Source organism: Cenococcum geophilum, assembly GCF_001692895.1.
Source record: "Cenococcum geophilum 1.58 unplaced genomic scaffold K441scaffold_3, whole genome shotgun sequence".
Classification (NCBI taxonomy): Eukaryota; Fungi; Ascomycota; class Dothideomycetes; order Gloniales; family Gloniaceae; genus Cenococcum; species Cenococcum geophilum.
In genome coordinates this window covers 2,550,956-2,576,787 of record NW_027137561.1, presented here as the reverse complement: position 1 = coordinate 2,576,787, position 25,832 = coordinate 2,550,956, and the positions used below count along the sequence as shown (strand labels likewise).

The 25,832-nt window shown below is 42.2% G+C and overlaps 6 protein-coding genes across 6 annotated transcripts; 4 read left to right on the top strand and 2 right to left on the bottom strand.

Moving 5' to 3' along the window:
• Positions 1 to 5,910: 5,910 nt before the first annotated feature.
• On the bottom strand, positions 5,911 to 7,252 carry K441DRAFT_537767 (uncharacterized protein; the record flags this gene model as incomplete). The annotated part of the gene is made up of 2 exons (XM_067642498.1): positions 5,911 to 6,891; positions 6,941 to 7,252. The coding sequence occupies 2 exons, from the start codon at positions 7,250 to 7,252 to the stop codon at positions 5,911 to 5,913; spliced, it is 1,293 nt and encodes a 430-aa protein (XP_067509288.1).
• A 163-nt stretch (positions 7,253 to 7,415) lies between these two features.
• Positions 7,416 to 9,042, top strand: K441DRAFT_702594 (mitochondrial 37S ribosomal protein uS4m). Its single transcript, XM_067653415.1, has 3 exons — positions 7,416 to 7,474; positions 7,537 to 7,965; positions 8,031 to 9,042. The coding sequence occupies exons 1-3, from the start codon at positions 7,442 to 7,444 to the stop codon at positions 8,811 to 8,813; spliced, it is 1,245 nt and encodes a 414-aa protein (XP_067509287.1). The 5' UTR covers positions 7,416 to 7,441; the 3' UTR covers positions 8,814 to 9,042.
• Positions 9,043 to 9,116: 74 nt separating this feature from the next.
• Positions 9,117 to 11,664, bottom strand: K441DRAFT_160549 (uncharacterized protein). The gene is made up of 3 exons (XM_067640252.1): positions 11,341 to 11,664; positions 11,195 to 11,286; positions 9,117 to 11,136 (listed from the first exon to the last, which is right to left on the bottom strand). Exons 1-3 carry the CDS (start codon positions 11,471 to 11,473, stop codon positions 9,421 to 9,423), a joined length of 1,941 nt encoding a protein of 646 aa, XP_067509286.1. The 5' UTR covers positions 11,474 to 11,664; the 3' UTR covers positions 9,117 to 9,420.
• Positions 11,665 to 11,977: 313 nt separating this feature from the next.
• K441DRAFT_652014 (Sm-like ribonucleoprotein) lies at positions 11,978 to 13,046 on the top strand. Its single transcript, XM_067647290.1, has 3 exons — positions 11,978 to 12,048; positions 12,133 to 12,324; positions 12,379 to 13,046. Exons 1-3 carry the CDS (start codon positions 12,046 to 12,048, stop codon positions 12,562 to 12,564), a joined length of 381 nt encoding a protein of 126 aa, XP_067509285.1. The 5' UTR covers positions 11,978 to 12,045; the 3' UTR covers positions 12,565 to 13,046.
• A 108-nt stretch (positions 13,047 to 13,154) lies between these two features.
• Positions 13,155 to 13,999, top strand: K441DRAFT_684023 (NAD(P)-binding protein; the record flags this gene model as incomplete). The annotated part of the gene is made up of 6 exons (XM_067651745.1): positions 13,155 to 13,221; positions 13,285 to 13,497; positions 13,576 to 13,731; positions 13,784 to 13,813; positions 13,876 to 13,899; positions 13,950 to 13,999. 6 exons carry the CDS (start codon positions 13,155 to 13,157, stop codon positions 13,997 to 13,999), a joined length of 540 nt encoding a protein of 179 aa, XP_067509284.1.
• K441DRAFT_652012 (uncharacterized protein) lies at positions 13,881 to 14,534 on the top strand (the record flags this gene model as incomplete). The annotated part of the gene is made up of 2 exons (XM_067647289.1): positions 13,881 to 13,899; positions 13,950 to 14,534. A coding segment is annotated over exon 2 (365 nt), but the record flags the coding sequence as incomplete, so codon positions are not given.
• Positions 14,535 to 25,832: the final 11,298 nt, after the last annotated feature.

Genomic DNA, 25,832 nt, shown 5'->3' with positions numbered 1-25,832 from the left:
ACTCCCACTGCAGCACCCGCTCCGCCAGAGACACAGGAGGATGAGCCTCTACCCATACAGCTGGAAAAACTCAAGGCACGATTAGCAAAATGCCAGGAGGAACTTGCTGATGCTAACAAGGTTGTCGCCTCTCAGAATGAGGAGTTTGAACTTCTCGAGCGCCAGTCGGAGACTGTCAGAATCGACTTCGAGGAGAAGCAAGCTGCTTTGTACCAAGAAAAGAAAACGCTAGAAGATCACATGGTTTCTGTTGTTGTGCAACAGGTCAAAGAGGCAAGAGAGTCGGAGAAAAGTGTCGTCAGGTCAGCTTGTGAGCGGGACTTTGCAACGAAGTTGGTGAGTATATCTTTTGAAGGTCATGCAACAGGTGGGGCGGCCGGCCGCTGGTCAACACCATTACCCAGACCTGCATGTCTTTGATATAACATTTAGCTTGCAATGCGAAGTTCTAGAGTAGCATAACTTCTGACTCTATTATAGGAAACGCTCAAGAAAAACCACGAAACATCCTTCAGCTTGGTATCAAATGAGCGTGATACCCTTAAGAGCGAGTTGATATCCATCCAATCTCGAATATCTGAATTAGAAGCCGCGAATGCGACCCTTCACCAAAAGGTCACTGACCTTGAGGAAGCTATTGAAGAAAGAGAATCTGCCTTTGCCGAACTCGAAAGCCAAAAACTGGACTTTCAAATTCAAGTCAGCGCGTTACAGCAAACAATAGCTAAATTAGAGCAAGATGCCGAGACCTCCAGGTCCTTGTTGGAAAACACCCAGGCGCAACTCAATGACCGGCTAGATTCCCTCAGGGCCGAGATCGTTGCCCTCACAGCTGAACTCGAAACTGCTAGGAATGCTCATGCTTATGCTGTAGATCAGCATACAATCCACAAACAAGAATCCTCGAAGGCTTTAGAACAAGCTCAGAGAGCTCATGAAAACCTCACGTCGGAGCTCGAAGGACAGCTTTCAGAGCTTCAATCTAAACTAGAAGCCGCCAGTATCGAATTACAAACAGCGAAGGCCGATATCGAGAAACACATCACAGACCACCAATCTTACAAGGAGAGTGCATCAAAGGAGCTTGATGAAGCCCTGAAAACGAGAGAATCCCTTGCAGGGCAACTCGAGGAAGTGCAAAACCTATTAGAGGCTTCTCAGAATGCTGAAAATGAGTTGGCAGAAACGCTCAACTTGGAGAAAGAAGAGTCCGCAAAGGCCCTTCTTGAGGCTCAACAATCAAAAGATCTTTCTATTAGTGAACACGAGAAATTGGCCTCCATCTTAAAAGCTGTCGAGCTGGAGCATGAGGACACCCGGAAATCGCTGGCCTCGATAACCGAAGAGCATGGCAAGAAGGTCGAATCGATCAAGCAACTGGAACTCTTCCTAGAATCAAAGAAGTCTGAAGCAGATAAGCTTACGGCTGAAAATCAAGAACTGGCGAAGAAATTGGAAGAAAGTGTGGAGTTGACTTCACGGCTCAAATCTGACGTCGAAGCCAAGGACGCTGAAATTGCTAGTCTGACAAATCAAAATGATGAGCTCGCCAAAACGTTAGAGAAGGGTGCTGGCGCAGAATCCGAGTTTAAGTCAGCTATGGAAGCTAAGGATACCGAGATCGCCAACATCACAACGCAAAAACATGAACTAGCCAGCAAGTTAGAAGAGAGCCTGCAGGTGGTGCCGCAGCTCAAAGCCGATGTTGAAGCCAAGGATGCAGACATCGCCAACATTACTACGCAAAAAGAAGAGCTTGCTAGCAAGTTAGAAGAGAATGAGCGTACGGTATCACAGCTTAGGGCCAACCTCGAAACCAAGGAATCCGAATTTGCGAGTATTACAACCAAAAAATCGGAGCTAGAACAAGCTCTAGCAAATGCCAAAGAGGAGCATCAAAAGACCAAGGATTCTGTTGCCACTGCTGCGAAAGAGCTTGAGGATAGTCAGAAACAAACTACGCAACTTACAACAGATGTTCAACAAGCCAATAACGATCACGAGGCCACCAAGGCTGAACTAGAAAAAGTTAGCATAGATCACCAAGCCGTGAAGGCAGAGCTAGAGAGAGCCCTCGCCGATCACGAAGCTACGAAACTGGAACTGGAAAGGTCGTCTGGGGACGCTGTTAAGAGTACCAAAGAACTGGAAAATGCTAAAGCTGAACACCAAGCTACGAAAGAGGCACTCGATAGGGCTATTGTCGAACACCAAGCTACTAAGGAAGAACTGGGAAATGCTACTGCTAACCGTCAAGCCAACATAGAAGAGCTTGAGAAAACTCATGCTGAGCATCAAGCGACGAAAGAGGTACTCGAAGGGATTAGCGCAGAACACCAATTCATTAAAGAGGAACTCGAAAAAGCTAGTAGTGAACATAAAGCTACCAAGTCGGAACTGGAGAAGTCTTACAATAATCACGAGGTCACAAAATCAGAGCTCGATAAAGCCATTGGTGATCATCGGGCTACAAAATCGCAGCTTGAAGATTCTCTCAATTCTGCCAAAGAGGAGCTCGAGAAGGCTAATAACGAACATCAAACCGCCAAAGCGGAACTTGAGAAAACAAATACCGGCCATCAAGCACGTTTGAGCGAATTAGAAGAATCTCTAAGAACCGCTGAGGCCAGTCATCAGAAGGCGCTGAGCGATTTAGCGGCCAAAGAAGAGGATTTTGGCAAGGCGCAGACGGATTATGAAAGCACGAAAGCTCAATTGAACACCCTTGAGCAGACGATGAAGGAATCCGAAGGAAAAGTGGAGGAGTTGACAGCACAGATCGCACAGCTTGAACAAGAGCACAAGGTGGCCCAGGAAGATCTGGACAAAATTCGAACGGAACACGAAAGCACCAAGGCTCAACTAGCTATTGCCGAACAGGAATCTGAGGATGCTAAGGGAAAAGGAGAGGGGTTGGCCAAGCGAATCGTCGAGCTCGAGGAGGGGCAGAAGTTGTCACAAGAACAGGTAGCTGCCGCAGAAGAGAGTCTCAGAGCCGCAGAGTCGAGCCACCAGGAAACGAAAGATGGCCTTGCTGCTCGCGTTAGCGAACTCGGGGAAGCACAAAAGCATAAGGATCAGCTTGAGAAAGAATTGGAAGCCGCCACAAAGCATGGTCAGGAGACTGAAGCCACTCTGGAGAAGGTCAAGGAAGAAATGAGTCGTATTGGTGGACTGGAAACCGAACTTGAATCGGCAAAGATCGCGTCTGCGGAGAGTGAGAAACAGATCAAAGCTCTGCAAACAGGTAAGGATGAGTTAGAAAAGAAACTCGAGGCGGCCGAACAATCAGCAAAGGACGCCGAGGCCACACTTAGGGAAGCAAAAGAGAAAGCTGCTCGTGTAGCTGAACTGCAGACAGAGCTTGAAACTACCAAAAACGCACACGCAGAGAACGAGAAGCAAGTCGAAACTCTCGAAACAATTAAGGTTGGCCTAGAGAAGAAACTTGAAGCGGCCCAGGAGTCGGCAAAAGAGACTGAAGCAACGCTCGAGAAAATGAACGAGGAAGCTGGTCGCATGGCTGAACTACAGGCCGAACTGGAATCTGCAAAGAGCGCTGTTGAAAAGGCTGAGAAGGCTGCCGCGGACAGTGCTGCGGAGAAATCGAAGCTATTTGAGGAGCTCGATGCTGCTACGAAGACGGCTACAGAGAACGAGAAACATGTCGAGACTCTTCAAACCGCCACGAACGAACTAAAAAAGAAGCTTGAAGCCTCCCAACAATCGGCGGACGAGCAGATTTCCAAGGGTCAAGATGAACTTAAAGCCGTTGAAGCGGCAAAAACGGAACTTGAGGAAAAACTTACTGCTGCTACTGAAGCGGCGAAAGCAAGTGATGACCGCCTGAAAGACCTTGAAAAACAGTTAAAAGAAATCGAGGCGGAGAAAGAAGATGCGGAAGGGAAACTTACCGTAGCACTCAAGGCGAAAGAGGATGCCGAAGAGAAGCTGGGGGCTATCGAAGAACAACCCAAGAAAATCAACGGGCATATCGTGGAGAAGGTAGCTGATACCACCGCTGAAGAACCGCAGGGTGATAAGTCAGGTAAAGAAACCGTTGAGCCCGAGAAGAAAGAGGAAGAAGAGTCTTAAGTCTTTTTCGGACCTCTCCTAGAATCAGTGTAATATGCTTTGCGACTTGTTCCAAGCTCTATAGGCTATGACCTAAGGCGGTTTTTTGACGGCGGCTAAATTGTTCGTTTTGATATTCTTGAAGTGACTGGCGTTATACCCCATTTCGCGTCTTGTTGGGCGTGTTGATGACCGTAATGCTAAGTTTATAATGTACATACAGAGTTATAATTGAGTGATGGTGCCGAAATGAGGGTTGACGTTACGATATTACTATGCTGAAGGTACATAGGAAGTGAAAGAAACCTCTGAATAAATTACACTATTCTAAAGGTTATCGCTTGTCAGGCACTATCTCCGCGGCTGCCTCGTCTACGACTTTAACCCTCCCTTCCTTTTGCTATCACATCTTGACCATATTAGATCAGCTGGCCACCCAGCCATCATGCCGCTTCTACCATAGCCTCATAATTTCCAAACGGCAACATTCCGCCATTCCACTCCAAATCATTCCGTCAAGCCTGCGTAGCCAGGTCACGCTAACGAAATTCGCAACATGCTTATCTCTCCCGCTACCTCAAGGTCTTCTCACACTTAAAAATCAATTTGCGAATCTGCAGTCCGCGTTAATCTTGCAGTTAGCAGAAACGCACTCTACAGGCATTATTTACTCCCGGGCGGAACGTTGCCAAGGCTTGGCGCTCCCTCCATGAGTCTTAGAATCCAGTGGAAGACGATACTAAGAGTGCGGAGAGTCCCTGAATCAGAAGATTGCAATATATCTAGGCAACATGGGAGATATCAACCTGGTTTTGGTATGATAACAATCTGTAAGGCAGGGTGGATGCTATCAATGGAGCCGCTCTACTTTTGCTTATTTACCTTGCCCTCGCTCTTGCTCCCTTTTACAAATCCAGCTAATCCATGAGGAGGGTTATTCTATGTTCTTTTCCTGAGGAATACCATGGCTTTTGACGCAGCAGAAGAGGCTGTTAACGTGGCTAAGGCCGAAGTTAGGGGAGCTGGACTTCCGACGCCAGTTTTAGAGAAGCAGATTGAAATGGAGAAGGCTGGCCACGCTCCTTCACTTGCTGATACTGAACATACTTCACACCTCTCATTGGTGGTGACTACTATAGATCCGGATCATGAGCTGTTCTCGTCCATGCTGGTATAGATGGATTCACAGGGTACCTATCCAACGCTTGTTGGGGCCGGAAAACCGTTCAGGCGTCCATTTCTTGCGCCATGTTCGGCCATGCCATCATCATCACTTGGGCAATGGTCAGAATCTCGATTTGATGAATATTACAATCAAGTGCCATGGACGATAGCATGACTAGTTATCTCTCCTCGCAAAGGTAGAAAATACCAATAGTATGGTTTGCCTAGTATTTTGCAATGAAATTCAAAGATCATGAGTTTCTCACCCGCCATATTTCTAAGAAAGTTGGAGGTAAAACACATTGATGCAAAAGTCAAATCAAAGCCATGCCGTGTAGCCAGCTCATTTTGGTGTTAAATGTAAGAAGTGTCCAAGGCAAGCTACTGCTTGTTATTTTCATCGGCCGCTCCTCAAAAGAATAGAGAAAGCCACCTTGAGTGAGAAAATTCGTCTATCATGAACCTTCCACAGCATCCACCTTCGTCTTCTTCGCGTCGGCAAAGTCGGTGTCAGCAGTGTCTTCTTCTCGAGCGCGCTTGGCACCATTTGCTGATAATTCTTCTTTCTTTGATCCGACAGGCGCGGAAGAACCGTTGGACTTGGCCCTCGCAGAAGTGTCCTCGACAATAGGAACGCCTCTGCAAAATAAATTAGGTTGGAGAATGAGAGCACTATGTAGGAGATACTAACCTTTCATCCAATTTCATAGGAGACTTCACTTCATCCTTTCTGTCTTTCCTACCCTGACCATGGTCCTTTCTCCTATTCCTATCTCTGCCAAAATCGTCGTCGTCGTCGTCTCTATCCCTCTGCCTTTTCTGATCTCTATGACCACGCCTGTCGTTGCGGCCGCGGTGGTTCCTCCCGCCTCGGCTGTTGCGATCACGGTCATCCTGCCGATACTCGTCCCTCTTTTGGAAGTCGCTTCGACGACCTTTCCAATCGTCCTCATCCCGGTCATTCTCACCATCAGAAGCTCTTCGTCTCGTGTCCCTACGGGAGTCATCCTTTCGCCAATTCCCTCTACCCCTATATGATCTACCGTCCCGGTTACCCTGCTGATACTTTGTATTCTCGTTCGGCTTAACACGCCCAGCTTTGATATCCTCCAGCTTCATTTCACAATACTCTTTCTTGCCCATGATTGTGAGTTCTTTGCCGTTCCATTTCGGCTTAGGATCAAGCGCCAGGAATGTTTGCTGCGTTTCCTCGCAGTCAAACTCAACAAAAACGCTGCCTTTGAAAGTCTTGTCGGGGTAGGAACGGCGGAGTCGAATCGCATTCGTTGGGCCATATGGCATGAAGAAGGCCTCAATGTCAAATTGTGTGCTCGGACCTTCCTCCCCAAAGCCCTTCGCATATATGCTGCGGGGCTGTGCTTTATCCTCAAAGATCTTGATGTTGTCCTCGACGTTGCTCTTGCCAACAGCCTCAGGAAGTGGCACTTTGCGTTTCACCTCCTCCTTGTCAGTAACTTCAAGCATATCGCTGTCTTGCAGTGCTGCAACAACAGCAGAATACGGTTGGAAGCGACGCATGCGCTTGAAATTATGAATGACTTTGATGGGGACGGAGTTGTTCTCACTGCCACCCACTTGTTCGTATAGAAACTTGTCCAGAGGCAGATTAGAGTCAGAGAAATAGAATTCAACCTGCGATGAATTAGCAATGGAATTGGCAGCGAATTTTACGTGGACTGACTTGTTTGCGAATTTCGTCCGGGTCGTCAGTCTCAGGTTGAGCGGTGAAATCGGTCTTCACATTTTCCTGATAGTTCTTCCTTTTCTTCGAGAAAGGATTTTCAGCGCCATTGCCTATAGATTTGGGATCGACCTCAGCCTTGGCCTGTAGGTCGTCCTTGGGTTTGGCTTCTTCAGGCTTGGTCTCCTCCGGCTTGGTTTCTTCGGATTTGGATTCTTCAGCTTCGACTTCTGGCTTGGTTTCCACGGCTTTTGCTACCTCAGGGTTGATATACTCGGCCTGGTTCTCTGATGTGACTTTGGTGTCAGCCATGATGGCTTATTATCAGTTTTCTTTTGGTGGGTAGTTTAGCTTTGAAGGCGGGGAGCTCGAATCTTATTTGCTGCAAGATTTCCATGCTGGAAGAACAATGTGCCGGCCCGAGCGAGAGACTTTTAGCTCATGCGAAGTAACCCTTAAATAAACCATTATTACTATTTGATCTGTGCAAACCCTATAGTCATGCGGAAAAAGCTTCATAGCCTTAAGAAAATTGTAAGTCTTTCTGCAATACTGTATCTGATCCTTGGCCCAGCTGCTAACTTTTCCCTTAATAGAAAGTCCGCCAAGACTGGAGCAGATGGACACTGTATAACCTCTCCCGCCTGGTTGTACCTCCAGCCGCAGAGAAAACCTTCTTTCAACAGAAGTGGGCAGCAAAGTCGCTTACACGTGCCTATCACGGCGAACAAGTTCGTGAGAAGCAATGGAAGCGGATGTTTCGACGAAATATCCCCGCGGTTGTGCCTATGGACCACGCATATTTAGCCCGCCACGATGGTTCTGAACAAGCTGCAGGGCGTGGATCTGGGGCAGATGTTAGGACAAAGCAGAGACAATTGCCTTCAACGCCCTACATGCATATGACATATTACCCCATAGAGCGACGTCTGGATACCGCTGTTTGGAGAGCTCTATTCGCGAGCAGTACACGCCAGGCAAGGCAATTCATCGCTCACGGATGGGTAAAGGTCAATGGCAAGAAGGTATGTGTAGATTTACCCGCGCCGTGGTTCTGTAATACAGCGGTGATTAACACGTTAACTTACAGATGATATATCCTGGTTACCTTCTGAATCCAGGAGACATGTTCCAGGTCGATCCCGAGCGCGTCATGTATGCCACCGGGGCAAAAAAGAATACGACGAGAAAGCGGAGACGAATAGCCCGAATTCGTGCTTCGCAACCAAAAAAGAGAACTCCTTCCAAAGCCGCCAAAGCGTCTAAATCCCCTAAACTCAGCGTAGATGACCAAAGTGCTGCTAAAAAGGAGGCGTGGGCTCCTAGGCCTGAACTTATGAAAGAGCGACTCCTAGCACTCATGGAAGAAGCTAAAGCGGCACTCGCCGAAGACAAAAATAAGTCTGCCAAAGACAAACAGAATCTAAGAAGCTTTAAAAGAGCTGTTAGGCGAGCTATATCCGTCTACAAAGGGGAAACTTCGGAGTCCCTCAAGACTCTGGAAGACCAGCTCTCCTTCATTAAATCCCGCTACACCTCCGTCTCGTCGGGCACTGAAGCTGGGAGTGAGGGCTTGAACAGGGAGGAAGAAAAGGTACTCGCTGAAGCTTTCCAGCGTATACGCGAGCACAACGAAGCAAGATCAGACGAAAACCCCGAAGACCCGTCCAAGCCATATGCCACACCTTGGAGACCGAGGGAGTACATGTCGGCTTTTGCATTTATTCCACGGTACCTGGAGGTTAATCAAAATGTGTGCGCTGCAGTATACTTAAGGCATCCTGTCGTCAGGCCGGGGCTTGCGGAGGTGCCAACACCGTTTCCCATTGAAACAAGCCAGTTAGCTTTCAATTGGTATTTAAGGAGGCGGTGAGGAAAGGCAAGATGACCTGAGAAGTGCTAGAGGATCCTGTATGATACTTGATCATCATTTCACAAAGTGTTTGGGAAGTGTATAGTTTTCAGAACACCACCTAAGTATTCTGGGAACAGGAGTTACTGTACGAAAGTAGATAAATGTGTATTCTACGTATTATTAGAGATAGGAACTGGGCGCTCTGCCGTCGCTGTATTCCCAAAAAACTTCATACATGCATCAAACCTTTCGCCAGCGCCGCTATTCAGACATAGAAATATCTCCGGAAATCCGCTCCATAACCCCAACAAACAAAGGAAGAAATGCGGTAACCGAAAGCATCAGAAGGAAAAATTGTTAGCAGTATATGAATTGGCAAGGATATGCAATTCTTTAGAAGGCTTCAACACAAAGCGCAGAATCAAAGTATATGTCCTCCTTGAGTAATGGTGTAACAGTACTAATGTTGCTCACAATACAATCAACTACGCACCTGGGCTAGAAGTGATTGTAATACAAGCGACATCGTGTATGCAAAACGAACTATCATCTCTCTAGCTCGGCGCAAATTGCCTCGGGACATACCGGAATCATTAAAGACTAATAGTAACCAGCGTGTGATACTCTAGTTCTTCACGTCCCGATCTACTGATACGCGCATAGTCTCACCGCTAGGGCGAGGACTGACATCAATAACACTGCTATCCGGAGTCCAAACAGTCGTCATGGAAGGCGTATACTCCCTGAAACCATCGACGACAACATCGCTACTGTCTTCATCATCCTCATACGCAGGCGGCTCACTTGAGCCTGACTCGCTGCGATAATCTGGGAGACTGTTCGTCCTACTAAGGGGTCTTGGCTGAATGCCAGGCAGCTCCGCCATCATCCCGGTAAGATGTAAATTCGCACGACCCTCCTCGGCTTGAATGATAGAGTTCACGACCACGTGCGCGGCGCGTAGCTGGCGGATCTCTTCCTGCATTGCGGACTCAAGAATGCCTTCTTGCCCATGGATGAGCGCGCGCTTCTCCTCGTAGTCATCAATGCGGGACATGTCCTGGCCGCGGTGCCACCAATTGCGCCATGCTTGCCGGCGAGCGGCGCGTCGGTATTGGCGGGCTGTGCGACGTTCTTCGCGACGGGCGCGACGGTCAGTGCGGGTACGAATGTTACCGCATCGTCGGTAGAGAAAGGCCAATAAGGCTGTTAGACCTAGAGCACCGGCGAGGACTTTAAGGGCGGTGATCAGAGGGTTGTGGTTATCCCAGGGGTCTGGTGGGGGATGGTTGGGGGGTCCATGGTGGTCATGGCCTCCATGCGGTGGGGGTGGTGGCGGTGGTGGCGGTAGCGGCAGCGGGTCGTGGTGGTCATGACCTCGATGAGGCGGTGGAGGAGGCGGAGGAGGACCTGGCCGACGGTGAAGGGGCGGAGGAGGCGGATGGGTATGTGTACGATTGCCGTGGCATGGAGGTGGCTTCTCATGATGAGGCGGAGGCGGGGGAGTGGAGGAGTCTGTGACCGCTTCTGGTGATTGTTGCTCGCTCTGAGCATGCCACATCGCCTGGTACTGATCATGCTCAACGGGCATTCCCATCTCTTCATGGCGGTGGGGAGGGTGATGACTTGGGCCAAATCTAATATATAAGACTCTAACAGTGCCGTGGGCCTTGTGGGCAATAGTCTTTATGATGCACGAGATACTGTCACATTGCTTGAGCTCGTGCTTGAAATGCTTCGCCTCGTGTCGAAGTTGAGCCTTGATGTGTTGCTTCTTCTCATGGATGGAACGTCGGAGTTCTCTAGCCTCAGCCTGGAGGGCCTTGAGTTCTCGAATCTGGTCTTCGATAGATGGATATCCAGGCTCAGCTACAGGATCAGTAGATGCTTCCTGGGGCAGCCCGTACAGTCGTAAGTGTGGGGGTGGATTGCGCCAGGATTCAGCATATTCCTTTTTACTGGCGGTTGAGTCTGGGACAACGGATAGTCGCAACAATTCTGGAGGCGATAATTGTTTGAATGAGATAGTAAAACCAGATGGCTGCTCAATTTCCCTGCCGTCGATGCGTTTGATGGTCACTGTCAGGGCTTGAGCGACATCCTCGCCCTGGAGGATTTCGCCAACTTCAGAATCGGCGTCGTATAGACAAGCGGACTCCCACGATAGGTCTAAATCGTGTTGTCGAAGCCAGTCATCTTTGTCAAGATCGGGGACACCGAGGAATGAACCTTCACCTTGGGCATATATTCCATCCCATTCCTGGGCTAGATACTTGCCATTTAAGGTAACGTTCGAAATGCCACAGGGTTTGTCGGATGAGAATACCTCAAAGTTCAAGAGCTTGAAGCAACCAGGTAAGTACTCTGTTCAGAAAAACTGTTGCCTTAGGTATACGTACGAGAGCTTCGTCATCAACTCTCCTAGACTCATGGCCAAGACAGCCAAGACAAGGAATAGTAATTGTTGCCTTCGCTTGATAATCTTGCAAGTCTAACTGTTGTCAGCCGCTGTCTGGATTGTGGGATATAAAGACTGAATGCACACCCAATTTTAGGACAGCACGATTGGTTTCCGCCGGTTCTACATGATCTCTATGGGCGGGATCTGGTGGAGGGATAGTGGCCGCGGCAGCAAGAGTCGGGAGTGCCCAAACCCAGGCCCCGAAAAAGGCACGCATGGCAGAAAAGGAAGGAAGTAATGAGACTGAGCAAAGCCAACGACAAATAACTAGAAAATCATAATAAACTTTCAAAAGCTCAAATGAAGAAGGAAAGTACAGAACAGCGTGTTATTAGAATCAGGCACCAGGAAAGTGGGCGAGCCTCTCGTATTATCGAAACACTTGCCGCGTCAGCCCCCACAAGAGGGCTGGCGAGGGGCTGAGCCACGCAGGAGAATAATCGGATCAAGTAAAATCCCGCGGTCTGCGGATCAGAGGCACTGCGAAACAATGATAGGATTGATTTTCGGTGAAATGAAATTGGTCTCATATTGAAAAAATAGCAATAAGCATCAGGTGGAGTGACTCAGTATAACCCTCGGAAGCGCTTTTGGTAGTGATGGTCTTGGCATGTTCGTCAACAGTACCTGCGTACTTCGCAACAAAGCTCTCCCTGGTCCACTTGTTGTTCAAACCTTGCACCAACCACCTCTTGTACCCGCCAGCCAAGGGTTCTTCTTACGAATACTGCGTGTCTGACCTACCAAAACTTCCCTTCTACGCTACCACCGCCAAAGGTCATCGTAGCCATGGTAAGTCGCATCTTCCCCCACCATCTATAAAGCGTATGTGTTCAATAACTTTCACGTTGCAGGTGCTAACTTAACGCCTGGAAGCTACCTCTAGGGTTACTCAATGCCGCACAGGGCCATCCTATGCTAGTCGAGCTAAAAAATGGCGAAACACTCAACGGCCATCTGGTCAATTGTGACACTTGGATGAACTTGACTCTGAAAGAGGTCGTGCAGACAAGTCCGGAAGGAGATCGCTTCTGGAGACTCCCAGAAGTATATGTGCGCGGAAACAACGTTCGCTCTACCTCCCCTACGGACCCATAGCTCCCGCCGATTGACTTTACTCAGATCAAATATCTCCGCGTCCCAGACGAAATAATAGATTTAGTGAAGGAACAACAGCAGAAGGATCAAGCCAGCCGTGGCGGCCGTGGAGGGTCGCAGCAGCGTGGAGATCATGGCGGAAGGGGCGAACGTGGACGAGGTATGGGCCGCGGTGGGCGTGGAAGGGGTCGTGGTAGAGGCGGATCATGAATGGCGCCGCTTACAGAACGGGCTTGACTCACGGGGGACCTTTAAAATTCCTTAGAGGCGATGATATTGACGCCTTGAACGCGCACTTCTACCACATCTCTATTGACTGCCTCCTCGGGCCTAACCGTCATGGCTGCTGATAGTCAGGTTGCGAGATAAGATATTCGACAATTCCTGGGTATAGGATAGCTAAGAAAATCGTCAGCACACCAATGTAGTCGGTTTTACACAGCATTGATGCAGGATGGGTCAAGGTAGATTCCACACGACTATTCATGAAGTCCAACCTATTACTTGAGATTGCATTAATGACACAGCTGTTATTGCTTTGTCGTGTATGAGCTTTTCCAAGAATTTGTTATATCCAGCAACAGAGATAAATTGTTTGCTGACATGAGCAAGGTCTACCCGTAAGCTTCCACTAGTGTTTCACTGCGGGGCGCCTGAGCAAACTTGCAAATGTGCCAATAGGCTGCCGAAATATGTATATTAGACATCTATGCTTCCTACCCTCAAGCAGTATTCCTAAGATATCTACAGCTACATTGCCCTTCCGCCAAATCGTTAATACTTAATATTCATTTAAAGTCATGACAAGCTTCACAATCTCCGATCAAGATTTTCTTGTTCTTAAAGACAAGGTAGTGATCATCACTGGTAAGGCCCTGCGTTCAGGCTTTGGAGAAATATTGCAATGTACTTACTTGATCTTTCTCCTAGGTGGTTACTCCGGCATTAGACTTGCTACTGTACGACTATGCCTAAACTCGGGTGCAAAGGTCGTTGTCGGAGATCGTAACCCACCCCCTGAGCTTGAGCGGTCCAAAGTCTCTTTCTTTCCTCTTGACGTTACGTCATGGAATGAACAGGCTGCTATGTTCAAGAAAGTTGAGGAGTTGCACGGCACAATCGATCATGTTCTTGCTAACGCAGGTATGTAATGTCGCCTGAATGGAGCGATAGAGGTTTATGGGCATTCGAAATAGGAATCGCGTCTTTGAAATTTGTTAGAGGATGATGTTGACGACCGTGGGCTCCTGATGGCGCCAAATCTTCGTGTTATAGATGTCAATCTCATCGGTTGTATATACACCACAAAGCTTGGCCTACACTATTTGAAGAAAGCGGCCAAAGGCGGTAGCATCGTGCTCACCGCATCAGCGTCAAGTATTATTTAATATAGTTTATAGCTTTTTGTTAGTTGCTGACCTGAACCTAGGCCTCCAGAGATTTAGTCCTGTGGACTACAGTAAGTAGTGTTATGTTTGAGCAAGAATTCCATGAGTTCTAATCATCTCTTAAAACCATCAGCCACAACAAAACATGCTGTTTTGAGTACGAATATTGCACCTTCTCGTCGGTGAGATCGTGTGCTGATATTTTAGGACTTATGCGCGGCTTAGTGGGTTATCTACATCCCAAACTACCGATTTGACTGAATGCTGTTTCTCCTAGCTGGACTGACACGGGCCTTGTCCCTTGCAGTCACTTGGCCAGCCGGTTCAGTCCCCTGAAATCTTTGCTCGATCCATCGCACTTCTAATGGTGGATACATCGCGCCACGGCCAGTTAATTTGTTCTGTCAACGGAAGATATAAGGAGGTCGAAGAGTCTATGCTGAACCATGTAGTAGGGATGTTGGACACAGATGAGCCGGGCTCGGAGGAGGAAGCTTATCAAAATATTACAGGTTACTATGAAGCACAAAAGACAAAGCTCAGACATAGGCCCGGCAGAAGATCCATGTCTATTTCTTCGGCATCCTTCACTCTTCCTTTGCTGCAACAAATTACGCCCCGCGTAATATCTTTACTGAGAATTTCTCCTCTTTATAGGGCTTCAGGGATAAGTCACCACTTATTACTAAAAGTATTTTGTTTGTTCAGCATAACCCTCGGTGCTTTTAACTAGCATGTAAACCACTTTTCACTTTTGGTTACTCTGTGGACAATATATCTGTAATATCTAGCTGCCTACTCTTTGTTCCCTCTCTATTTGGAGATTCGAGATGTATTGTCAGAAACCTCACGTGAGAATATTCCCCGCATTTTGTACAATGTTATCTCATAAATCAGAATGCTTCGTGGAGAATGAGGTGGAGCACGTGCGTACTACTCCCTAATACCCCTTGAATTCTCTGCGAAGCGTCCGAGAGCTTATAGCTTATGGTCCAAGCTTTGGTAGTAACTAAAAGTTTCAAAATCCTGCCTTACTGCTAAATCTTAATTATCTTTAAAATACTGTAAGGTAAAAACTCTTCATCTTCTCTATCTCCTCTATATAACTACTATTGTAGCTCTATTGTTGTGAGGTGATAAGCTCCGCACCACTCAGCCACAGCACAAACCTGCAAAAGGTAAGCGAGTGACTGCAAGATGCCAGGCACGGTGTGCGGAACAATATATATGACTTCGTCACCTGACAACTATATATAAAGTTAAATATAAGTAGTTAGTTAAGTATTAGTTTAAAATCTAATTTACGTTCTATAGTAATATATCTTGCCCCTTAATATTCTAAGTATAGGGCTATCCCTTAACCCGTCAAGGCCCTTCAGGCATCCAAGCAGAAGTCGTGGCAGACTTTTAGTCAGCTGGGGATCCCCACCAAAATCATATAGGGGTTCTCTAAAACACGAAAATATTACCACAACGTAAGCCAAATAAGATGAAGCTTTAAATTTCTATGCAAGCAGCTATCACGATTAGATCTATAAAGCTTCATCTTATTTAGCTTACGTTGTGGTGATATTTTCGTGTTTTGGAGAACCCCTATATGATTTTGGTGGGGATCCCCAGCTGACTAAAAGTCTGTCACGACTTCTGCTTGGATGCCTGCCTTAGCGTAAGTGGTCCGTGCGGAATATTGTTCTCAAAAGGCTTCGTATTTCTGAGAACGGCTGCCTGATTCGACCGGTTTGATTGGTGGGCTCTTATCGATACCGTAAGGACCAATTTTGACGGGTTAAGAGATAGCATATATTTATAAAAATATAATTACCTAAACAATATATTATATCAAGTATATATATTGTATTTATTATAGTTAGGACGTAGCTCGTAGAAATGGACAAAAATCGATTTTCAAGACATTTAGTTATCACCAAACGACGCCTATTACAAGAAGCCAGTAAGGCTTCCGACTGGAACGTATAATTATCTAATCGACAGCATCGAATACAAGTCACAAGTGGTTCGAATGTAAGACGTACGTCGCGTATTAAAAGGATAGTTGCTTTCTAACCTCTTCTATTTAGAGACCAATTGCTAGTTCTTTTCCAGAGGAGAACTAATCCTTTTAAGATACTAGTAAAACCTCTCGCCCCTTATTTAAATATATATCCTTATGTCGGAACGTTAATTATGTGACGTGGTCACGGGACCACGTAGCGAGGTTAGCTAACCTGACCTTGGAGCAACCCCTTACTTCTAGTAAAAACAATTAACTACTAACTTCAATACCGCATACGTACCACTATAAGTGATATTCGTGCACGTTAATAAAGCGAGTATACTGACACTAATCAGTAGACGTATAGATCAGGAAATATGCAATAGCAAAGCTCGAAACCACGCATTAGCTTAACTACTAACGCGTTAGATTGCAGAGCTATCGCCCTATTTCAGTTAAAGGAGAAAGCTACGTTACCCTTAAAGCTTAAGACCACGTATTAGCTTACTAACGCGTAAGATTGCCTAGAGAATTATATCTTTACTTAGAGAGAGCTACGTTACCCCTTAAAGCTTAAGACCACGCATTAACTTAACTATTAACGCGTTAGATTGCCTAGAGGACCTTAAAGCTTAAGACTATGTATTAACTTAACTGCTAATGCGTAAGATCGCCTAGAGGACCATATCTTTACTAAGAATTGTCTTTAGTCTTTAGTCTTTAAAAACTATAGATTTATTAAGGGGACACGCACACACCCTTATACCCTTACCTTTACACCCCCAACCTTAACCTTAACCTTAACCTTAACCTTAACCTTAACCTTAACCTTAACCTTAACCTTAACCTTAACCTTAACTTCTAAATGACGACTACCCTTATACACAAAGACACGATAATATGGAAATTAACTAAAAGGAAAGAATTACTAAATACGGCTACGGAATCGACTTGGAGATAGCTATAGATAACGATCTAGCGGAGTATATAGAGACTAAGATGCACCTATATATACGGCACAACCTTACAGACTTTTTACTATAGATAGTGTATTAGGAAGACTTTAAAGACTTTACGCTAGAGCTCTTTAAATAAGTACAATCTAAAACTAGAGTGGGAATCCGTAATTACCTAGTTAAGAGAGGAGTATATGTTGTTAAGCAAGATAAGAGGTACACCCTTAGTAAGGTGCTAACGGATGTCGCCTATAAAGAAGAGTTTTATAAATAGACGGACGAGGAGCTTATCGCGGCCCTTATAGAGGTAAAGCCAATAATTATAATAACTCTATAAGACTAACTTAATTTAACATTAGATAAGCTTGCTATACCTCTAGCCCCACTACTAGGTACTTTACTAACTCTACCAGCTATTCTAGCTGCTGTACTACTAGCTACTCCGGTTACTACACCGCCAGCTACCCTAATTGCAGCACTACTAGCTACCCCGGTTGCTGCCCCCGCTATCCTTACTACCCCCCCTAGATCTACTCCAATTGCTGCACCGCCAGCTACTCTAATCGCTACCCCTATTAACTTCACTACCCCTCCTAGTCCTTAATCCTCTAATTATAACCAAATCCACGCTCTTATTAACTAACTGCTATAGCTAAAAAAGTAGTAACTATAGCAGCTATAGTAACCGCAGCAGCTATATATATATATACCACCTAAACTAGCTATGCTTAGTGTAGAGTAAGGACCTAAGCAAGGATCTAGATATAGTAAGGAAGTAGCTATAATTATAAAGATCTATATAAATAACCAAAAGTATAATAAAGTTAACGATAGCTTTAACTTTAAGCTAACTATCTTTTATAATATCTGTAAGAGATCTGGCTTACTACTAGAAGGCTATATAGTGGCATTCCCTAGCATGCTAAAAGGGCTTACTTAAAACCACTACTATAATAGCAACCTTAAGTTAAAACCTTTTACTAAAGCCTATAACCATATATAATAGTTCTTTAAAGGGCTAGAATACTATTATAAGAATCTTATAGAGTGAAATAGTATAACCCTCTAAGGAGTTATAGATAAGAACCCTAATAAGTTAATCTATTAGAACTTCTAACTACTTATAAATAAGCTGCTAAAGTAACGCCATGGACTATACCTAGACTTTTATATAAACCGCATTCTTATAAATAAGCTAGTTATTGCTTACTAGGGAGTACTAGCATGCCGTATTACTATCTCTAACCCTTTAGAAGACCTCTTTTAGTTAATTAGCAAGCTATAATCCTCTATTATTATATAGAAAAAAGAACACCCCCTATAGGCCTTAATGAGATTGTCTTATTAAGCCTTCTTTACGGATTAACGCTATTACCGAAATGACTAGAATTAAAACCGAAACACTAATCGCTATAGTAGTAATCGCCCCTATAGAACTAACGGTAGACTAAAGGCCAAGTGCTATATTTATAAGAAGGAGGACTACCATTCATGGAAATATATAAAGGAGGAGTATAATTAGTCCAGAGATAACTATAAGAGACATTTTATTGATATTAAGGGCCGCAATAAGGGCAACTTTAATAACCACTTTAAACAATACATTGCCGTCTACGAAAGAGATAAAGAGGATAACTTAGACTTTAAAGCCTATATATACGACGCTAACGACTCTAGAAGCGATGCCGGAGAACCTAACAATAGTTCTACCTATATTACTACTTTTAAAACACTTACTATAGAGAAAGCAACCTCTATAAGCGTAGAACTAGCCAATAAGGCTTATATATACCTGTTTACGGCTTTAAAACTCACTACGGAGTTTACTACAGAACCTTATACGGAGACCGACCCATTTGCCTATAGTACGGCTACAGCCATAGCGTCACGATATACCTTAACGGTCTTTATGGGAATTATAATCAATATAGGTGCTTTACGTAAGTCTATAGCTAGCTATAGTCAATTCCAAGCTCTATAGGCTATAGATAAGTCTATAAGTCTTAACACGTTAACTAAGGGCTAAGTAACTATCTAATTTAGGATTGGAGCCTCTATATCTATTGGAACTATAGACGTCAATAGCCCTATAGGCAAGGTATAATTCTATATCGTTAAAGCAGATACTCCCTTCCTACTTTACTTAGTAGATATAGATAGACTCTATATTAAATACAATAACCTAAAGGACGTCATTATTACTCGCACTAAAAGGGTGCTAGTAGTTAGACGATTTAGCCACCTATTTCTCTTATAGAGCTTCTCCTTATAGTCTTATTTAGTTAAGTCTTTTAATATAAACCCTTGCTACTTAACTAATATAGAACTACAATGTCTATACCGTTAATTTGGTTACCTATTAGTTAATAAACTATAAAAGCTTTTTAATAAGGCTAGCCACAGCTATAACACTAATAGATCCGCTATTAAAGAGCTAACTAGACTTTGTCACTATTACTAAAAGTATAGCAGATCTCTAGGTAGATTTCGCTTTACCTTATAAGACGATGTCAATTTCAATTACAATATTATTATCGACATTATATATATTAGCGGCTCCCTCTTACTATATATAGTTAATAAAGTAACTTAATTTTAAGCTAGCAGATAGCTATGAGATATTAACGCTAAGCACACTTAGAACATTCTACGGATGTGCTAGATTAATAGCTACTTAGGACCACTAGACCTAATTACTATAGACGCTAAGAAGAACTTTATTAGTAAGGAGTTTAAGCACTACGCTGCCACTATAGGAGTAACTATAAAGTTAGTTCTAGTCAAATCACACAATTCTATTAGAATGGTAGAGCGCTACTATAGTCTACTATAACAAGCCTACTAAATTATTATAACTAAAATCCCTAAAATTAGCAAGGAGATAGCCCTATAAATGGCCTTTAAAGCTATTAATAATACGGCTGGCCTAGAAGGCTTAGTTCCTATACTCCTAGTCTTTAGAGCCTACCCCCAAATAGTTAAATCGGACGCGCCATTACCTTTAGTTACACAGCAAGCTGCGGCTATTAAGAAAGCAATAGTGGAAATCCAGAAGCTATAAGCTGAATAATAGATCACTAACGCTCTTAATATGCGAAACGGACTATAAACTAACGCCATTTACGGCCTCCTACCTAGTTTACCTATCTTAGTCTAGAGAGAAGGCAATACTAGCCAGAGTAGTTATTAGGATGGGCCACATACACTACTTGCCGTTAACGGTAAGACCTATACCGTAAAGCTACTAAATAGGCCTATAACCTTCTGCTCTACGGTCGTAAAACCTCACCTACTAGACCTATAAGACCCAGTTAAACCACAAGAGCCTATTGAATTAGCTAAACTAGTACCTTTACTAGCTAAACCTTAATCGTTACCTAAAGCTAAACTATAGCTACCGCTAAAGCGAGGTAGAGGTCGCCTCTATAAATACCTATTGCTTATAGCTATCGCAGACACGGCTACTATAGACGCTATAATAGATATAGGTACTTTTACGGGTAATATTGCAGATATCGCTAATATCGCTATCTACTTACAGAACGATAATAATACCTAATTTAGTGCTTTATAACAAAAGGAGGTTATAGGCCTACTTAAGAAAGGCGTCTTTAAGATTATTATTAGTTACATAGGGTAACTCACCAATAACGACTACTCGAGTAGGTTATAGTGATGTTGGTTAATAAAGCTTATTAATTGGAATGAGGAAGGGCGAGGAGCTTAAGGCTCCTCGCCACGCTAGTGCCGCGGCGACACGTGATGGCAAATTGCCTCATTCCCAACACTGGCAACTCTTCTTTTGTGGTTGCCCTCTATATATAAATACTACTTAACTATTATAATAAATATAGATCCTCCTTACTTACTATTGCTATTATAATATAAGTCTCGCTATTCCAAAATTTGCCTCTTAGCACGTGGTGCTTTCTTACTAAGGAGTTATAGGTAGACATTATATTAGGGCCGTCAGGGCCGCCAAGGCGCTAGCTGTAAGCGAGCTAATAGCGATTTTCTATGCCGGGTATAGAAAATCCTAATTAGTTGGCAGAAGTCTACACCGCTACCTAAATTAATTAGGCGTGGCGCTCTTGGTAAGGATTTAACTAATTAGATAACTTTAACCGGCGGTTAAAGTTTTATAAAATCTTAACTTCTCTAAATTTCCCTTTTAACTTAACCTTTAACTTATATACGTAGAGTATTTATATTAATAAACGTCTCTAGTGCCTTATTTAGGTTTGCCTTTATTATTATATCTACTAGGTTATCTTAGCCATTAATTTATTAGATCTTAAAGAGTTCTTAATACTTATAGGACTGCTAAAGTGCTATAATATTAATTATAAGACGCTTCTCCTTTATAGTACTAAGCTTAACTAAACACTTATAGAGGGAATATAAGTTAATATATATAATTATAGGAATAGCGGGAAGTTTAAGCTAGTCTATAATTATTTTAAGGGTAGTTCTAATTATAATTGCTATATTAACTCCGCCGACTATTCTATATATCTCTAACGCTAAAACACTTTAAGTAACGCGCTTACTTTTAGTTAAGCTCTAATAAATAAGGTTGCTATAGATTATAAAGTTATTCTCTCCAGTAGATTTATTTGCGATAATAATCTTATATCCTAGCTAGGAGCTAAAATCTTTATTATTTATAAATGATCTATTAATAAATATAAAGAGCTTAGCGGTAGGAAGGTTAATAGGCATATAGAGTAGTCCCCTATTAAGATAGTTCATTTACTAAAAAAGACGCTTATTTAGGGTAAGAACGTTATCCTTAGTTAGTTTTTAGTATTAAGCAGTAATAAAAAGATTAAAGGAAGCCTTAGGTTAATAGATAGAAGCTATATAAGCTCCATAAGCGCGTTACTCTACGTATCCTTGCTTTAGAGAATTAACGTTAATAACATTAATCTTTTTGCCTTAACCCTTTTGGCGTAGAGTAATAGAGCCCTTATTTAGGGAGAGGATATATCTATTAAAGAGTAATAGTATTGCTAAGTTAAGTCTTTCCTTTGGCTTTGCTATAAGGTTTGCCTTTACTAGCTTATCTTCTTTAAGAGCTAAGAATTGGTCGTCTCCTAAGATGATTATATTATCCGTTTATATGCTAATAATTCTAAATAGAGTTCCCGTAGTTATAATGAAGTAGGGATTAAATATAGAAGTAGTTATTAAAAGCTTCTCCTTATAGTGCTTGCTGTAGGTAGCCTACTAATAAGTTCCTGCCTCTATAATTCTATATAATGGCTTAAGTATAACCATAATTGTATCCTTGGGATATTAGTAGCGAATTTACTCTAGAAGGTATGCTAGTATTAAGCGCTAAAGGCGCGTCTCTAATTGGGTGTAGGCTTAAGTAATATCTTATAGGTAAACCGCCATCCTATTCTTTATTAAGGAGGGAGCTAGCGTAATAATGACTTGTTAACTAGCTNGTTAAATTATAGGGGATTANNTAANGATTACTTCCTTNCCNTTATTATTATAACCTTAAATAACTAGCCTTAACTTCTTAAATGGGGTATTAGTAGCTTTGCCTTTAATCTTATTAACCATTCTTAACTTAAATATATAGACTCTATTGAACTTGGTAGGGTTATATTTCTTAAATTTAAAGACTCCTTTTGTAATAAGACTGTTGATCTCCTGCTTATTAGATGCTTGGAAAGGAGCTCTTAGAGTTATAATACGGCCTTCCTTTTAAAGCTGTTTTGCGAGTTTAAAGTTAGCCTTCTCTTTAGCTGTTATAAAGGCCATTAATAGTTTATCTCCATTTTTAATAGCGGTAATAAATTGCTTTTTAAAATTGATAAGATGTTGGCGATTTCATAATCCCTTTAGGCGACCTCTACCGCGTCGTAGTTGCGGTATGTCTACTATAATTATATTAGAATCGCCTTCGCCTTTTAGAGCACGTTAATTGTGGTTCTCCTCTAGGGTATCCTTTAGGGTATCCTATAAAGGCTTAGAGCTATTATCCCTGTAGTAAGGCTTAATAATAGTTGAGTGGAATTAAGTGGGTTTATAGGGCATCTAAAGAGTGTAAGTTTAACTATTAATTATAATAAGTTTATATAGGCCTGACTATTCTCCCTTTTTACACTATATGCATACCTCTAATTAAAGTAGTAGATTAAGCGTAGTTAAGGTGTTTAGGCCATTTCTTATTCTTAGTACATTATTGACCTAGCGCGTAGTGTAGAGACGTCGCACCTTCTTTATTGCCTTATAAATAGCCTTAGCTCGTTACATAATGGAGGGAGATAGTAGAGAATTATTAGTTATTTAAGGGTAGGCGCTAAAGACTAGTAATGTAGGTACGAGCCTATCTAGGCTAGCGGTATTGTTAATAGCCTTAATAGCTATCTATAGGATAAGCTCTTTACTAGTACCCTCTAGTTCTAAAGAAATAATCTTATATACGCGGCGTAATGGCGTATAATATTATTCTACTTTTTTAACACTATTATATACCTTAATAGGGACTTCCTTAACCTTAATTATTATTGCCTTTACCTATTATTAAAACTCTATAGATAAGAAGTTCTTTCCTACGTCGTAAATAATTTAATTAGGGGGTCCTAGGTAGATATTAATCTAGTATAATTAAAGAGTATCCTATACATTTCTAGCTAATATATCTTTTAAAAAGTGTGCGGCTTAGAAGGAGGTTAAAAAGTTAATAACTTAGAGTACTAGCTTGCCGCTAAGATATATAACATTTATAATAATGCAGAAGTTAAAGTTATAGTTATTTTTAAGAGTAAACTTAAATCGGCTAGGGGACTTCTAGTTTATTTGGCAGTAGTAGTAGTACTTTATAAGATATTTAATTACCTTAACCTTAACTTTATAACCTGCTTACTAAAGGACCCTAAGTAATTAGTAAATAGATAGGTAGCTAAAACGATGGTGTAGTTAATATAACTCTAACTTAGATAGGTAGCTCTAAGTAACACTCCTTTTTAGCTATTAAAGAAGTAACTAAGGGTAATCCTACTTACGTATAACGGGTACCTAATTATCTCCCTAGATAAGCATATTCTTAAGGTTATTAAGCTTAATACCTAATTTATTTATATCTTAGATGCAGAATAGAAATGGGGTGTTTATAGGGATAATATAGAAAGTAATATATCCTAACGGGGTTTAGACCTTAATTGTGCTAAGAGAGATTATAGTACCCTTGCTAAAGCGAATTGTATATTAGCCTACTATTGATTAGTTAATTTGAATAGAGCTATTAAGCTACTAAAGAGCTTAAACTTGAGGCTCTCCTACTATAGATACTCCTATGGCTCTAGTATCTAGTATAATGCTATAGAAGACATTTACTAAGTATTTGTCGTTAAAGGAGAACGCGGAACTTTCCTTTAGCTTATTAAAGATATCTAACTTTATAATAAAATGGAGCGTAGATTAGTTATTAAGGATAGCAACGGTTTATATGCCATTTACCTTACTATACTTAGTAAAGTATTAGTTAGGAGAGTAGTCCTTAATTTCTATATCTATAAGGAGCTGTTTGGCCTTATTAACCTTACCCTTAAGATCTTCTTTACCTTTATATTGAACTAGGAAGTTTTAGAAGTAGGCTATAATAACCTCTTAGTTTCTAACATTTTATACGCTCTAGCGAAACCTATTATATACCTCCTTTTATCTATTAAGAGGGTATCTAGTTAACTAGTAATTTGGCTTTTTATAAATATAGCACTTCTTCTAATAATTGCTCTAAAGTGAACCTCTATAAGGACCTCTATAATTACCTTATAGTTAACGTTAATTATACCCTTTACTATATCCCCTACTACGTCCACTATATGTTTAATTAGTCCAGTTATAATTATATTAGTCGGCTAGGTTAATTAAGGTAGGTTAGAGTTAGGTATTAAATTACTATACTTTTTAAGAGCGTAGAGCGGTGCTAATAGAGGATCTTAATTAAGTATATACTCCTTTATAAGTACTTATAGGGTTAAAGAAAGCGAGATTGTATTCTTTAATACCTTAGTATACGCTAATAACTTAATCACGTAGGCTAAGGTCCTCTTAATATAATTTAGATAAACTACGCTAAATTGTCTAAAGTTAATTAAAGAGCTTTTAAAAACAATTAAGCCGAGAGATACCTGGGTTCGTAGTAATGATTTTTAGAAAGGTAGTTTCTCTTTACTCTAATATATATTACTGCTTATTCTCTTTTATTTTAAAGTGGTATCTTATCTTATATATTATTTAGTTAAAATTATATCCTTTTCCTACTAAATGATTATAATAGAAGGTACTAGCGCGGCCCTTAAGTATAACGGAATAGGTGTTATAATATTGGTTAGGTTCTAGTTTAACCTTTTAGTAATAGTTATAGAAGATACGCAGCTTTAAATTAAGGATGTTATATAGTTTTTTATTAAACTTCTTCTCCTAGTCTATATAGAGCTTTATAAGCTTTATAAGCATTTTTAAGGTGCCTCTAAGTGGTATTAGACTATATTAAAATTATATTAAAGATTAAGGTGGGGATTACTTTATAGGCTGTAGTGGAGATATAGGGCTTAGTAGAATATAGCGTGGTACCTAATCTTCCTATAGTAGAGTTTAAAGGTTATTAAATCGCGAAGTAAGGGGATCTTGCGCTTGCTCTTAAGGGGTAGTAGTTAATATTATTAGTTAAATTGGTGGATCCTAGGGAGCTAGAGATAGAGGTGGAAGCAATAGATGCGGAATGTAAGAACTTATACCTAGAGTAATGGAATTAGAGCGCGTCTCTATTAGCGTATCGTTTGGATTCCATCATGAGTTAAGCTTCCTCTTAGTGCGTAGTTAGTACTTAACCTCTTATGGAGTCTATTCGTGCTCTTCTTTTGCGTTAATAACTTACTTCTAGATATTATCTCTAATAGCACCCCTATCTATAGGGATAAATACTCTATTCTCCTAAAGGAAGTTACGAAAGTCTTATACAATATCCTTCTTCGCAAGAGCCTATATTTCCTTTATCTATTTAATAAAGTCCTCCTTTATATAATACTATAGCTCGGTATTATTATATTTGCTATCTATATAGTATACTATACAGTATACTAAGAATTCGTTTAGGTCCTGTTCCTTGGCGTTTATAGG